This window comes from Chelonia mydas, chromosome 11 (genome assembly GCF_015237465.2).
Source record: "Chelonia mydas isolate rCheMyd1 chromosome 11, rCheMyd1.pri.v2, whole genome shotgun sequence".
Lineage (NCBI taxonomy): Eukaryota > Metazoa > Chordata > Testudines > Cheloniidae > Chelonia > Chelonia mydas.
Window position 1 is genome coordinate 36,889,862 of NC_051251.2, and position 15,905 is coordinate 36,905,766.

At 39.0% G+C, this 15,905-nt stretch overlaps 1 protein-coding gene across 1 annotated transcript in view; it reads left to right on the top strand.

Moving 5' to 3' along the window:
• XIRP2 (xin actin binding repeat containing 2) overlaps positions 1 to 15,905 on the top strand; it is a 154,364-nt gene that overhangs the window by 103,844 nt on the left and 34,615 nt on the right. The window contains exon 3 of the mRNA XM_007056607.4: positions 12,150 to 12,307. Within this exon, the coding sequence (XP_007056669.3) occupies positions 12,150 to 12,307 (158 nt within the window). The remainder of the gene's footprint in view (positions 1 to 12,149; positions 12,308 to 15,905) is intronic.

Consider the following 15,905-nt stretch of genomic DNA (forward strand, 5'->3'; position numbering starts at 1 on the left):
CCTAGCTTTAAATACAGATGTTGTAATTGGAGATAGACCGAACTGATTCAGGAAAGTTCAGTTGCCTCCAAATGGAGGGGATCATCCTGTTTTACATGTCACTGTATTGTTGAGACTGCTTTTTAAACCTAATGTACACAAATCCAACAAGACAAAACGGGGAGGGACATAAAGTGGGAAAATGAGTTTGATTCTGGGAGTTGTAGAGCACCAGCAATTCCTGTTGACTGCGGATGCACTTGTGAGTGCTCAGCGCGTCTCATCAGTAAGCCTCTAGGGCAATGGCTACAGTGCCTCTGGTAATGAGCCTCCCAGGCTGGGTCCACAGACTTGTGGGGGAAGAGCTCGTGTTTAGAGCCCTACCAAATTCATGGCCATGAAAAATGCGTCATGCACCATGAAATCTGCTCTTTCCCCTTTCCACCACACCATGAAATCTGGTCTTTTTTGTGATTTTTCCCTAGTCTAAACAGTTTTCACGGAGGAGACCAGCGTTTCTTAAATTGGGGGTCTTGACCCAAAAGGAACTTGCACGGGGGTCACAATGTTATTTTAGGCGGGCCATGGTATTGCCCCCTTTACTTCTGCGCTGTCTTCAGAGCTGGGTGGTCAGAGAGCAGTGGATGTTGGCTTTATTGAAGCAGGAGGCGGAGCTGATGGCAGCAACAGAAAAATGGCCTACCACAGGGGAACGTACTCTTGCCAATATTCTTCAACATCTACACGAATGATCAACTGATCCATCTCAGCTCAAGAAGTTTGGTCTATGTTGACGACCCATGCATTGCTGCCCAAACCAAGGATCTCATCCAGATCGAAGCTACACGAACGTCGATGCTGTCTGGGCTCTCAGTCTGTTACATAAAGAACCAGTTGTTCCCTAACCCAGCCGAAACACAAGTGAGTCTCTTCCATCTTCAGAATTGTGAGGCCAATAGACAACATAATTTGGAATGGGGTATCACTTGCCCACTGCTGTAATCCTGTCTGCCTTGGAGTAATGCTAACCACACGCTCTCCTTCAGAGCACACGTGGAGAAGACAAGAGGCAAAGGTACCACCCAGAACACCATGGTTAGGAAGCCTGCAAATTCAAAATGGGAAACCATCCCAGCAATACTAACAGCCTCCACATGAGCGCTTCGATGGCCAAATATGCATGTCTGATGTGGGAAAGTTTGGCTGATGCAAAGAAGCTGGACCCTGTGCTGAGTAACAGCTGCCACTACATTAGAGGATGTCTGAAACCAACAAACATGAACAGCCTTTATGTCCTTCCTGGAATGGATCCACTGGATATCAGGAGAGTGGTCTCAAGCAAAGTGGAATAATTATGACTAGGGCTCCATACCTATCATGGAGGTCGCAGAAGTCACGGATTCCATGACTTTCTGTGACTTCTGCAGGCCAGCTCTTGGGCCAGCTGCTCAGGTGGCCCCCCAGGACAGCCACACCAGCGACTGCTGGAGTGGCCCAGGGGAAAGCCATTCCAGCTGCTGCTCCGGCAGTGGTCCCTGGCCAGCTGGAGCAGCCCCTGCTCTGGTAGCCCTGGGCAGCTGGTGTCACTGGCCCCGGGTGCCCCCACAACAGCAGCAGCCCCAGAGTGCCCCCTCTCCCCAAGATTTAATCACAGGTGTTTTTAATATAAGTCATGGACAGGTCTCGGGCCATGAATTTTTGTTTTTTTTGCCCATGACCTGTCCATGACTTTTACTAAAAATACCTATAACTAAATCGTAGCCTTAATTATGACAGGGTGAAGATACCACACATCTGCTACATGGCCACACAGTGGAAGTTGGCCATCTGAAATTGCGGAAAAGCGTCCTAACTGCAACAGAACCGCTTAAAAAAATCACCAATCAGACATGCCAGACCTGTGGAAAAAACACAGAAATTGGGCTTGGTTTTGGCTTAATTGGCATGTGAGTTGCTTGTTGGCTAGTTTTTGGCTTATAGCTTGTTGCTTGTAGCTTTTTTTTTTTTGACCAGCTTCTGGCAAGCAGGGGCAAAAGCGGGAGATAATCGGGGTGCACAGCAGGCCCACCACAGTCCCAGACTGCACGCCGGGGGGGAATCTAGTCACATAGAGTTTTGGGGTTCTTAGGGATTGGCTTGTTTTGGCCTTGTTTTGAAATGGGATTAGCTTGATTTTTGGCTTACTGTGAAAGTCAGGGTGCTTATTTACCTCATGAAAGTTGGCAACTGTGTCACCAATGGCTACATGACTGTAAATGTGATGCACATGGCTCAAAATACTTGTCAAGGACATCAAAATGCACACTGACGTTGCCGAATGCCTTCCCACAGGTGCAGAACAGGATTGGTCCAGCTGGAGATGTTTAAACTCCCTCCCAACAAGAGTTAGCAAATCAAAAGTCAATATGCAGAAGTGGGGCTATTGCACTAACCCAGATACATGTGACTGTGGTGAAACACAAACCATGGAAAATCTGTTGGTTTGCTGGCTCGTATAGGAGCCATGAACCATGGAAGATCTTGCCAGGGCTACGGACTTGGCCAGTTCATGTGCCCAACACTGGGAAAACCTATGATTCTGGTGGAAGGAACATGAGGAGAAGAAGAAGAAGGAACAGGAGCTATCAAGAAAACACCAAATATCGTAAGAGTTGGCAGCATTGCTTGCCACCCACTGGGTTGCCTGAGACACAATTGTAGTGCATTATAACTATCATCAGAATTACAAGTTTACTGAGTCCATAGCACCAATAGCTGATGACTGTAGTAATCACTACAGCTCCATGCTGTTAAGATCACTGGCTGAGAACACATTGCTGGACAAGCCACCAGCTCACAAAAGAATCAGGGACCTAAGATGAAAATATATGTCCAGTGGCCTCAACTTAGAGTCATCTTCAGTGCTCAGAGAAGGCTGTGTGGCTTTGAGCAATCACTCATCACCTCTGCCATCTCTTCATCATCTGTATAACAGAGAAGAGCACTCTCTTACCTCAGAAAAGTTGTAAGGATTTAACTTATTAAATAAAGGGGCTGAGGCTGTTGTGCTGGTGGCTGAAGATGTAGTAGCATAACATGATACAATTCCACTTCTGGAGTCCAGCGGATAATCGACAATCCCATTGGGAAGCTGTGAACCAGCAAAGTAGAGTCTGAGGAGGTGTTCCACAAAACTCCATTGGCAAGGATTTTACTTTATTTTGAGGCCTACAAGGCTCAAGTGTTGTATGATTTGTCTCCAGGCAGAAAACACTCTTTATGGTTGGGAAAATTTGGTTTTCATCCACAAATACTGCTTTTCAGTGCTCTGCAGTAATGGAACCATTTCTGGCGGAAAGCAGAACTGGCCAAAGGCCTAAAATGTGCTTGTTTTGCTTTTCATGCAAACAGTTTTGCAGTTTTAATTTTCACCTGCTCATGTGGTGTCTTTCTGAGGCTTTTGGCAGTGCACTTGATTGCATTGTGGGAGGCTCACAGGTTCCAAGCTTGTTTTCTATTTTTATTCTGTCATGGGAGTTTTATTCCCAATCTTTCTGACTCCTGCTGTTATAATTACTTGAGTCACCTCTTTGAAACTTGGTTTCCCCTATTTTTAAATCTGCTAAATACAAACACAGAAACAAGTGTCATGTATGCATTGATATGTAAAAAAGCACAGTAATATGCTCTGTAATTCCCACAGTAGTCAGAATAAATGTTCAAAGATCATCACATTTGCAGGCCTACATATGTGCTGTGTTTGTATACTGTAAACATGTCGGGCTGGAATGTAAGGATGACCTGGCTGCAGGTTTATTGGTCTTTCAGTATCTGATAATTCTGCTCTGTCTACAGCACATGTGTTTTTGCTGTTCTCCCAGGAGGCAGTCGGGGCACCCTTATGAGGTCAGGGTCTAGGTACCTCTTTTCAACTCTGCCCCATTAACTGGAACTCGTTTTACCAAGGTTGCATGATAAGATTTGAAAAGCTGAATGTAAAAAGACTCTCCTTTGTAAGTCTATTTGCACAAAATGTGATTATGAGTGTACATACGTGTAAGGAGATGATGATAGACCTGAGAAGAAGGATGGTCCAGTAGTTAGGGCATGTGCCTGGGACTTGGGAGACATGGGCTGAGTTCACTGATCTGCCACAGGCTGCTGTGTGACTGTAGGGAAGTCACTCAAGGTATGTCTATATGCATTTACTGGGCGTGATTACAGCTCACATAGAAATACCCAAGCTAGCTTTAATCTAGTTAGCTCAGATACTAGAGCAATGAAGCCATAGTAGCATGAGCTTTAGCATGGACTAGCAACCTCTGTAATTACCCATGGTTCGGGGCTGACTTGTACGGCTTGTGGTACCACAGCTTCATTGCTCCAGTAGTTATCTTGCTAGATTAAAGTTAGCTTGGGTATGTCTGCATGAACTGTAATCAAACCCCATGTAGATATAACTTCAGTCTCTGTGCCTCAATTCCTCAGCTGTAGAAATGGGGATAGTAGTACTTCCCTACCTGACAGGGGTGTTATGAGGATAAATACATTAAGAAATCATGAGGTGCTCATATAATATGGTAAAGGGAGCCATATAAGTACCCTAAGTTATAATCATTTCATGGACTGTGTCATTCCGACAGTTCTGAGATCAATAGAAATGAATAGGCAGCTTTGCTTAAAAATTGATGGAACGATACATCACCTAATTTCATCCATCCCAAAGTACATGGAAAGTTCTTATGTATTGTTATTTGTACTTCCAGAGATTTATGCAAGGCTGTCTTCTCCCTTAAACCCTTAGAAGGTGTCAGGGTTCCCTTCCTCTAGGGCACAGATGTGGGGACCCACATGAAAGACCCACTAAGCTTAATTCTACCAGTTTAGGTTAAAAACTTCCCCAAGGCACAAATTCGTCCTTGTCCTTGGACGGTATCGCTGCCACCACCAAGTGAGTTAGACAAAGATTCAGGAAAAGGACCACTTGGAGTTCCCGTTTCCCCAAAATATCCCCCATCCCCACACCCAAGCCCCTTCACCCCCTTTCCTGGGAAGGCTTGAGAATAATATACCAACCAAATAGGTAACCAAGGTGAGCACAGACCAGACTCTTGGGTTTTTAGGACACTAAAAATCAATCAGATTCTTAAAAACAGAACTTTATTATAAAGAAAAAAGTAAAAGAAGCACCTCTGTAAAATCAGGATGGAAGGTAATTTTACAGGGTAATAAGATTTAAAACACAGAGGATTCCCTGCTAGGCAAAACTTTAAAGTTACAAAAAAGCAGGAAAAAACCTCCCTCTTATCATAGGGAAAATTCACAAGCTAAAACAAAAGATAATCTAATGCATTTCCTTCCTATTACTTACAATTTGTAATCTTAGATGCTTAGATCAGGTAGGGTTTTAGGAGATGTGTTTTTCCTGCCCTGGCCTCTCTTTGTTCCGGAGAGAACAACAAAAGACCACACAACAAAACCTCCCCCCACAGATCTGAAAGGATCTTCTTCCCTTATTGGTCCTTTTGGTCAGGTGCCAATCAGGTTATTTGAGCTTCTTAACCCATTACAGGAAAAGGAGGGATTTTATGCTACCCTTAGCTGTATGTTTATGACAGAAGGTGAACTAGCTGAGAAAATGTTCTGATACAACAAGGTTGAACGGCAAAGCATGCTCACAATGAGTAAGACAGGATGTGAGCAGTGTGAGAGTATATGACTGGAATAGTAAGCTTTAATAGCTAGCGGAACGCACAGGGTCCCTTCTTTTCTCTCTCTCCCACCTTGTATTGCATTTTATGGTATTAGGTTCTGATACCTTTTGGATTGGATTAATCTTCGGTTGAATACTTCAATCTGTCCGCTCTCTATTTGTAATGTGAGTGCTTCAACCAGTATAAATCCTTGCCCTGTAGTTCCTCTGTCTGATTATGTTGCTCTTGCAGAGTTAACATATGAGAGTGAAAGAAAAGGAGGAAATTATAACACCAACTTTAAGAAAACTAGATCAACCCTAGATAAAGTCAGCTGATCATTACAGGAGAAAATAAGCTGTGTACTCTGCTCCTAATTTCAATTAATTGTTATGATTATCACTTCTCTTAGCTATGTAAGGGTGCAGTATGTTTCAGATGAAGACGTATTTTGGTCAAACTAGTGATGATAAGGATAAGAAGTACTAAAATCATTTTTAGCACCTGCTTGACTTACCAGCATCATATTCAACATACTCAGTTTCTTTCGATGAAGATTATAAGCATATTGGTTATACATTAATGATGAAGACTCTAAACATTTACAGTACCACCTTTTCACATCCTTGAGATATAGTAACTGAAACCTTAAACAAGTCCATTTTAGTTCAAATCAATGAAAACAAAGCTTTGTACCGTTTCAGACAGCGTATTGTTATGGGAATCTGTTCTAAAGGCTTTTATGCCACTGTAAACTTTTCTGAGGTTAATTTATGTATATGTTTATGTTTTTCTCAGGGACAAATGTTTCTTGTACTTGAATTCTAAGTAAATTCAGCAGAGACCTGGAAAAGGGAAAGACGTTTGGTCAAGTCAATTACCTCGCCATCTTTGAGAAGTTCAAAAGAAATACAAGGGAATTTTAAAAACACAACTTGTTGTCTCTGGCCACTGAGCATCACTTTGGACCCAAATTTCTCTCATCTGAAACCTGTTTCTGTAACCCCAGACAATGTATTTCTTAAAGTAAGGCAGGTTTGATGTACATATACCCACTCTTACATTATCCAAGGAAAAGGAGACGTGGAGGGACTCAGGGATCCTCTGATATTATTTGCAGTACAAGTAGGGGGATTAGTAGCTAGATTCCAGTGACTTTTACTAAAAAAAGATATATATATTCTTGGGCCTTTACAATTCCCCCTTTCCTAGAGGAATTGAGTGCCCTATTTACAGGGACTCAACATTATTCAATCAAATTTTCCAGTGCAGTGCAGAAAAACCCTAGTAGAACAAGTGAAATATCCAGGCACTGAGATTGTATTAGATCTGAACTGTCAAATATAGGTGCTCACATCATATTTTCTTCATCTTTATCTACAAGAAGGAAAACTGTCATGAAGATGTCTTTTTAAGGCATCTTGTCAGACACATGCAATTCCTTTAATGACCTGATGGGAACGGGAAAAACATCAACAAAAGTATTTTTGGTGCTAATATGCTTATGCTGCTTTTTCCAAGGAGCTCCAAACTCCTGCTTCAACATTCTCTGTTACTGAGTTACGTATATGCGGGCAATGGAGCTTCATATGCCAACTCAAGTGAAGTATGTTTGGGGCTAAATCCCACCCTCAGCACATCCCTATGAATGACTTATGAATCTCTGAGCATAGGTGGGAGGTAGTTAACATGAGCTACCATGTTAAGAGCAGTATCCACACATAATTATAACCAATGCAAGGCCAAACTTCCTGAAAATTACACAAATTGCTCAACTTCCCATTTTTTAATTTCTCACATAAAATTGGTGTTCATGTAACTCAGCTATTCAGTGAGGGTTAGATGGAAAGTCTGGAAGGAAGATTTAAAACATGCAGAAGTAGAACAAATGAGGAAGATTACTAGGTCCTGCATTTTGAAAAAAAACAGATGCTGTCACTTGAGTGATAGCGGACAACCCATGCAGGAACTGAGACAGTCAGCATTATGTGAGCAATAAACTCACACTACAACCATATTGTTATGGCTAACACATGACAATATACTACTTTGCTCATATATTAGATTAATGTTTGTACAGCGCTTTGAAATTGTAGAGTGCTATATATGTGGTATTACTTTTGCTTGCCTGTTGTGAATTCATGTCTGCTTTATTTGCAGGAGTACACATTCAAACACTAGCGCAAAACAGAATAATTGGTTTTGCTTAAGAACATATGGCCCAGTTCTTAAGTTATTATTGAGTGACTTCCATGGGAACTTCCAGTGACTTCAATGGGAATTTTGCCTGAGTCAGAACTTAACATTATCTGTCTTGTCAGTTCCTAGGAGTGAATGATGTAGGAATAGTGGCAGAACTTTCTAAGTGAAGGGTCTTTTTAAGACTCTACCCCTAAAGAGGTCCCACCAGGCCCTGGCTTTTCTGGTCTTCAGGGCACAATATAAGGTATATTTATTTTGTTTATGTTTTTGGTTTAACTTTCATGGCCCTGGATTACACATTCCAGTTTCAGGTGCATTCCTTGCCACAGTAGTAGCAGTAGCTTTTAGGTTACCTTTGAGGTTGGCTTTCTGTATTTGTATGCATTTAAAAAAAAAATGGTGACCATGCCTCGCTGCCAGTGAGATAACATAGGGCTTAAATAATCATAATAAAAATAACCACCATGTCCAGCAGATGTTCTTCCTTTTGTGGACTGAAACAATGCTTTAATTTTAGAAGGAAGGCCTTTTGTGTAAATGTGTATGTCAAGTGTGTTTCTTCTACTATATTCTGATAAATAGTAAAAAGACTAGCAGAAAGGAATCCCTCTCTCTCCTTAATAACTGAAGAAGTGTGTGGGTAACTTTCAATTAATAAAAGGAAATCCTAGGAAATGTAATTGAATATGAAATGTCCTTTTTGGCCATTTACACAGAATCTTGCTCTGATAGGTATACAAAAGTCTCCCCCTGCTGGTGTGTTCCCCAAGAGTTCACTCAGAAGGAGGACGTTTCCTATTGTGTGCCATACAAAATAAGCTCTTCACATATACACATTTCTTCTCTATATAACATAACATCACTTCTCCTGCAACAATGAAAGAAATAGGTTGCATTCATATACCTTTTGAAAAGCTAGAGACAAATCCTTTGTTACAAGGGAGACTTCTTGTCCTACTCAAATCTGCAGATTAATTGCATTTGAAGAACTAGGTTCTTTCTTTAGAGTCATATGCCCTAACGCTATTTTCGTCTTTTGCAGAATATGAAAATGTGAAATATTTTCCTTTACAGTGAGCGTCTCCAAAGCAACTGTACATGTCACAGAGTTTGTTTGTTTGTTTAGGGTTGTGTCATACTATTAGGTAAATGGGGTGACAAATAGGGAAATGACCATGACTATATAGCACTAATTTGTGGATTATCTCCATGATTAGCATTTGGGTTTTAGTGTTCCAAGATCATTTAGAAAAAACAAAACCATTATTACAGTCAGACAGTAAAAAAATCCCATAAACAGCACATAAATTGATTTTATTAAATGAAAATAATTGCAGGCAGTGAAATGAGAGTATTAAGTGGCAAAGCAAAGTTTCCTACAAGTCCTTTATCCTCTTGTCTTGCTCTAGAAAGTATCGTACATGCTCCATGTTCATATACGAAGGTCTTCACCTTCCCAGATTTTCCTTGAACTGCACCAACAGCCAGATAAAAGTAAACAAAGCCATATGCTCTCTCTCTCTCTCTACTGGAAGCCCATTTCTGCAGCTGTTTTGCTGCTGCTGTGGCTGGATTTCCTAAATTTCATTATGAGTGCAAATCTCTCTTCAATTAATCATATTATCTGTCTCTGACTTGACATTCAGTACCTGAGCTGCATTGTAAAAGCAAAACTTTGTTCCACAGCAACTTTCAGTTTTATTTGCCATTTACAGGAATATTCTGCCTTCATTAAGGTATTGTGTCATAACCAAATCTAGAATCTATGTCTAGTTTTCAAATGGTGGTTTTATATTTAAAAACAAAAAGAAAAATTAAGTAGATTTATTTTGTTGGAGAATGTTGACTTGATTCACTAAGCTCCTTTAACTATTTATTTCACCTAAATTTACTTTGGATATTTCACAAGCTTAGAGGCTACTCTTCTTCAATATTTTTGCTTAAAAATTATCTTAAAAAAACTCAATGGAAAATTCTGCCCTAATATTCACACATGCAGTTCCCACTAATCTATAGTAATATATCTGATAGTAAAATTTGACCCTCATGGGGTTTTGAAATTTCAGAACATGAGCAGAACTCTGCATGGGATAATTTAACCATAGTTTCTAAACTAGTTAAAATTTTCGATTTTGATGTGCTGGCTTGCACAAAGGCACTGCCAGTTGCAGCTAGCATGTTAAGACTCCTATTTATTATTAAAACGAGTCTCTTACTATTAATTTGTACAGACTCTCAAAAAGCAGTTTTTGTATAATGGAAAATGTGGAATTAGAAATAATAAAAGAGATAGATGTACTGGTACTTGCTCTCGAATTAAATTAATTGTTCTCTACATTTCACCTGCCAATATGACATGACAGTTTCTAGCGTAGGATTGCAATGATTTTACACTGAGAAAAATATTACTACTTTACAAGTGTCAGGGAAATGAACCATTCTGCTTATTTTATGCAGTCAGGCTGCAGTATGTTCACAGAAGCAATAGCAAAGCAGCACTGTGTGCTATCAAGCACTATTCTCTACCTCCTGGAATTTTGCTTTGAACATGAGATCTTCCCTGGTGATATACTACAGGAAGAAATGAGAGTCAGTAAGGTACTGCAGGCACAAATTCCTAATAAAGTTGAAGAGAAGCTGTAAAACCTTTGTATATATCCAACCATTTTAAATACTAAGAGGTGCATACTGACTGTACAGAAAGCAGAAACTTCCAACAGGCGCAAGTCCTTATTGTTTTTAGCTTTTAGTTTTGATCAATGCTGTTCCATCACACAAATGACTCACTGCTCGTCTATCTACAGTGTGAAGACAAGGCCAGTGTGGATCACTACTAAAAAGGAGCATTCTTTATCTTAGTGTAACTAACAAGCGTGAGCTACCCCAAGGTAAAAGTGCAGTGAAGACAAGGCACTTTAGTTTTACTGCAAGGGAAACTAGGTGAGGTCAACCCAGGTGGAGGTGTACATATAGTGCTGACTTTGCCTTGTTTACCTCATGGTAAAATGAAAGTGCCTTGTCTTTACTGTATTGTTACCTCGGGATAGCTGAGGCATGTTAAAAGAAAAGGAGTACTAGTGGCACCTTAGAGACTAACCAATTTATTTGAGCATAAGATGAAGTGAGCTGTAGCTCACGAAAGCTTATGCTCAAATAAATTGGTTAGTCTCTAAGGTGCCACTAGTACTTCTTTTCTTTTTGCAAATACAGACTAACACAGCTGCTACTCTGAAATGAGGCATGTTAGTTACCCCAAGGTAAAAAACGCACCTTTTTTAACCAGTGAAGATGAGGCCACTGATGACATCACCTTGAAGAACCAGTTACTGTAGGGTGTTCTAATATATGAATATATCAAAGTGACTTTTTTGGTCAGCTGCAAAGTTATTAAGGTGAAAATTTCAAAGTAAGCTGTCTTCTACTGAAGGGAATATATCTTCACCTAATATCTAATGTAGAGCTTTAGATAATATGGACGAAATATCAAGTGAAGAGCTTGAAAGAGCTAATAAGTAGGCTATGATGAGACAATTCACATTTTTAATGGAAATGAGTCAACTTTGTGGGTGCAATGTAAACTGAGGAAGTAACAGCAATTTAGGTGTTGCATTTTGTACGCAGTTTTTCAGAGTAAAAGTAATAGTCTAAGTGAAAACTTCTACAATGCTCAGCTGCTGTACACTCACTTGGTTTTGCATTCATTATGAGTGAGGTTAAAGTAGTTAATTATCAGTGAGGTTTTAATACTCTAGTGCAGACAAAATAATTAATAGTAAATGAATAAACTGGAGACAAATTCTGCTCCGAGTTACTCTCTTGCAACCCAATTGATTAGAATAGATTTTGCCCCATTACAACTTATGTATTGAGTTATAGTGGTTTTGCTTATAGTGTAAAAGGATATATATTCAAGCTTTCTGGTGACCATATATTTTTGCTAGTTTATCAAGAAAAATATACAATGTGTTTTGTTGAAAAGTCTTTATTTGAGTAGAGTTTTTAAAAAAAAGTGATATTGATTTCAATAAGAAACATCATTGTTTCCATTGAAATGCCTATTGATTTCACTGGGAGAAGGCTTGGGCACTTTGGGCCTGATTCAGAGCCGTAATTTACTATCTGCAATTCATACGTTATAAGTTGGAATTGATGTAATATTGCCATAGATAGTGGATAACATTGTTAACTCTTGCAATCTGTTTTTGAAGACATTTTTTCTTTTCTTTCAGCCTTAAAAAGCAGGTACTTAATAATAAAAATAAACCTCCTAATATAAAATATTGTGTTTGCTTTTAGCTATTGCTAGTGGTCACAAGCCTGTAAGTGGATTTTCAGAAGAAAGCACTAACTGGAGGGATAGTGTGGATTTCCAGGATTCTGTCTCATTGAAGGAAAGAATGGCTATGTATCAAGCAGCTGTGTCCAAAGTGGAGCGCAGCAGCTCCTCTGCTAATGTAAGATATTACCTTCTATTTAACATCATAATTGTCTTCATAATTTGCTATTTCTGTTTACACAGGGCCATATTCTGCTTGCTTATTCACAAAAGCGGTCACACCGTTTTGCCCACATTACTTTATGTAGAACAAAATTTAAAAACTGAATTACCAACACCTACGCAGCAAAGTTACCAATTCATTTCAGGCTCTTACGAATAAGAGTTTGCATAACACTGATCTTTTGGATCTTTTGATCATTTTAATTCACTGGCTGTACAGTTTTTCTTTTTGCTCTTGTATGCATTAAATCTATTAGGAATATTTAAATCAACATAGAAATGAGAGATTAGCAACATAGCCACTCTGCTAAACCAATTATGATCCTAGAAGAATACAGGTTTCTGTACTATTATCAATTTTTATAGTCAGCAAGTAATAAAATTGTATTCAAAACAATGCTTAACTCTGGCTGCTCAGGCTATGGAATTTGAAATTACTGCAGCGTTAAACTGGACACTGATACAGAATCATAAAAAGTAGGACTGGGAGGGACCTTGAGACGTCATCTAGTCCAGCCCTTTGCACTGAGGTAGGACCGAGTATACCTAGCCTGTCCTTGACAGATGTTTGTCTAACCAGTTCTTAAAAACCTCCCATATAATGAAAAATGAAAGAGCATTGTTTTACAATAAGATTATCAAAACAACTAGTCATCTATTATATAAAAATAAAAAAAATCTGATGACTAATTTTGTTTTACTATTGTGCCTCTCTATTCAATAGGAATTTATTTTACAGAAATACTATAGAATTGAAATAACTAAGTAATAATTGTACCAAGGTCTCCTAAAACCATGAATGAAATGACAGTAGGCTTGAACTTGGTTACCACATTTAGGGAACACCCCTTATCGGGTGACAGTGGAATAATTAAGGTACTTTAACAACTTCAAAACTAAAGGAGTGCAGCATCTGGGTTTGAATTGCACATGGAACTAAAGATTTATCTTAAGCACATGGTGACAATAGAAAACATACTCAGAAACAGTATTTTGATCATGTGGTTTTCTTTTAGATTATGTTAGAAAATGTAAGGGTAGTAAAAACACAGCATTCTTTAATGGACCAGAAAATAGATACTTAGAATTTCTCATTTAAGAAAGAGATGAAGTTTGAAATTACTGTAAAAACAGAAATGTGAGAGATAAGTGTAGGAGTCCATTAATGAGTCTGGTCTCCTGTTGATTCCAGTGAGTTACTCTTTTTGGCATCAGTAGGAGTTTTCTGTTGGTATGAAGGTAAGGACAGACCTTTGAGTGACTGAAGGAACATTATTTCAACAAAGAAGAGCCACTATATTATTTTTTTACTCAATTAAAGACTGTAGAATACACCCCAGAGTTCTCTTCAGAATGTAAGGTAGGAGATTAAAAAGGAATAATCCTAAAAAGCCTAGATTCTGGACCAGTGAACAGGAGAACTAGTGCATACACACAGTTCGATTTATATATATTTATAAAATGTAGTAAAATGCTGAACAGCAAAAAGAGAAACAACAGAGAATTGAAATGTGAGGCTGGTGGGAACTAAGGCACATGATGTTTGGTTTCAGTGGCCTGTTCCTTTATCATTAGTACCTCAGAAACCTTGCAGAAGGGCACAGACAGAAAGATGATCAAAATACTACTTAATAGAAGTGAATTGTTATACTTTGGGCTTGAGATTCTAAATGTTGCACTCTATTTGCATGATCCTTAAAAATATCTGGAAGGAATTAACAACTCTGATTATGTTTTTAAGTTTCCTAAATGATTTCCTCCTACTAAAAACCAGAGAAAATGGCAAACTACTTTTACTATTTTTATCTTCCCCAGGCTTCCTGAGAAGTTCACTTAAACACTTTACAGAGGTCTCACTGATGTAACAACCAGACCCAGAAAAGTATGCTAACATTAAAAGAGTTGATAGGACACAAATATTTGTGATTTATACAAGGCTCATGGAGTCCTAGAACAAATGCTTGTGGAGTGTCTAGATGAGCATTGAAAAAGGTGTGAGTTAACTCAAGTTAACTGGCAGTCATGTAACCCAAATTACAGTGGTGTCACAAACTAGTCTGGACATAAATTTGTCCTATTCTCTGCTGAGCTGTCATTTAGCAGCACTAATCTGTATATACAGTGTCACACAATTATCTCAGCACCTTATGAAATTGTGGGAGAACTTTGGATGAGTGAATCCCATTGCTACAAAATAAGGCATACACTTATAATGGTGAGAAAATTAACCATTGGAATAATTTATGAAGGGTTATGGTGGTTCTCCATCACTGACCATTTTTAAATCAAGCTTGGATGTTTTTTCTAAAAGATCTGCTTTAGGAATTATTTTGGGGAAGTTCTATGGCCTATGTTATATAGGAGGTCAGACTAGAGGATTACAGTGGTTCCTTCAGGCCTTGAAATTTATGGGGGAAAAATGTTTCCCCAAACTATAAAATACAATAGAAATGCCTGTAGCTATTATACAGTCTATCACAATAGCTGTTAAAATACCTCTGAGTATAGCTTAGAAAGAGCAAAGCTCAGATAAGATTTAGAGAAAAATAATATCTAGGAAAAAGGTAGCTATTACTTTCTGGACACTTGAGAAGAAAATATTTTAGATCAACATGTAACAAACAGTGCCTGCTTGATTGCAGTAAGAAATGAGAAGTAAAACATACGGGAACCCTAGATTATGCATAATAGTAAAAAACACATCATTTATGAATTTTAAGCAATGGGCTCTTTGAATACAACATCCACTCACATTTTAATTTGAGAAACTGTCTTGCTACTGGATTTGTTCTTTTCTGATATACAGTTAAGATAAGCTCTTGCGTAATTTTCATAAAATGTCATGATAGTCTATCAGTAGTACCAGCTATAGAGTGACCCTATATAAATAAAAGAAAAGGAGTACTTGTGGCACCTTAGAGACTAACAAATTTATTTGAGCATAAGCTTTCGTGAGCTACAGCTCACTTCATTGGACGCATGCAGTGGAAAATACAGTGGGGAGATTTTATATACACAGAGAACATGAAACAATGGGTGTTACCATACACACTCTCATTACAGTGTGTATGGTAACATACCATAACCCCTGGAGCCGGCCCTGGAGAGTGTGTCCAGATCCTAGAGAACACAGAAATAACTTTACACCCCTCTCTCTAAGATACTCCCATTACTGCATCTCACAAAATCCCCGTGAGATAGGGAAGTATTTCCATCTTACGGATGAGGAAGAGACAAGATCCTGCCTACACCTAGCCCTCTAGTTCTACCAGCATCTCAATTTATGACTGCTCGGTTCTCCAAGTTTATCACCTCCTGTAGGTTTGAGCCTGTCTGTGTTGGTGCCTGAATAGTCCGTGTGAATACAAACAGTATTATACATTGCTGGATACACATGACTAATCCTTAGCATCATGAAGGAGGCCATTGGGACCTGGGATATCAGTTTTGGAAGAGAGGATTTATAGATATAACAGGATCTATTGCTTGTCTCTCAGCACCTCTTCTACACTACCAGTTAATGGTGTTGAAGAAGCTCTGGATAAGGGAATTCC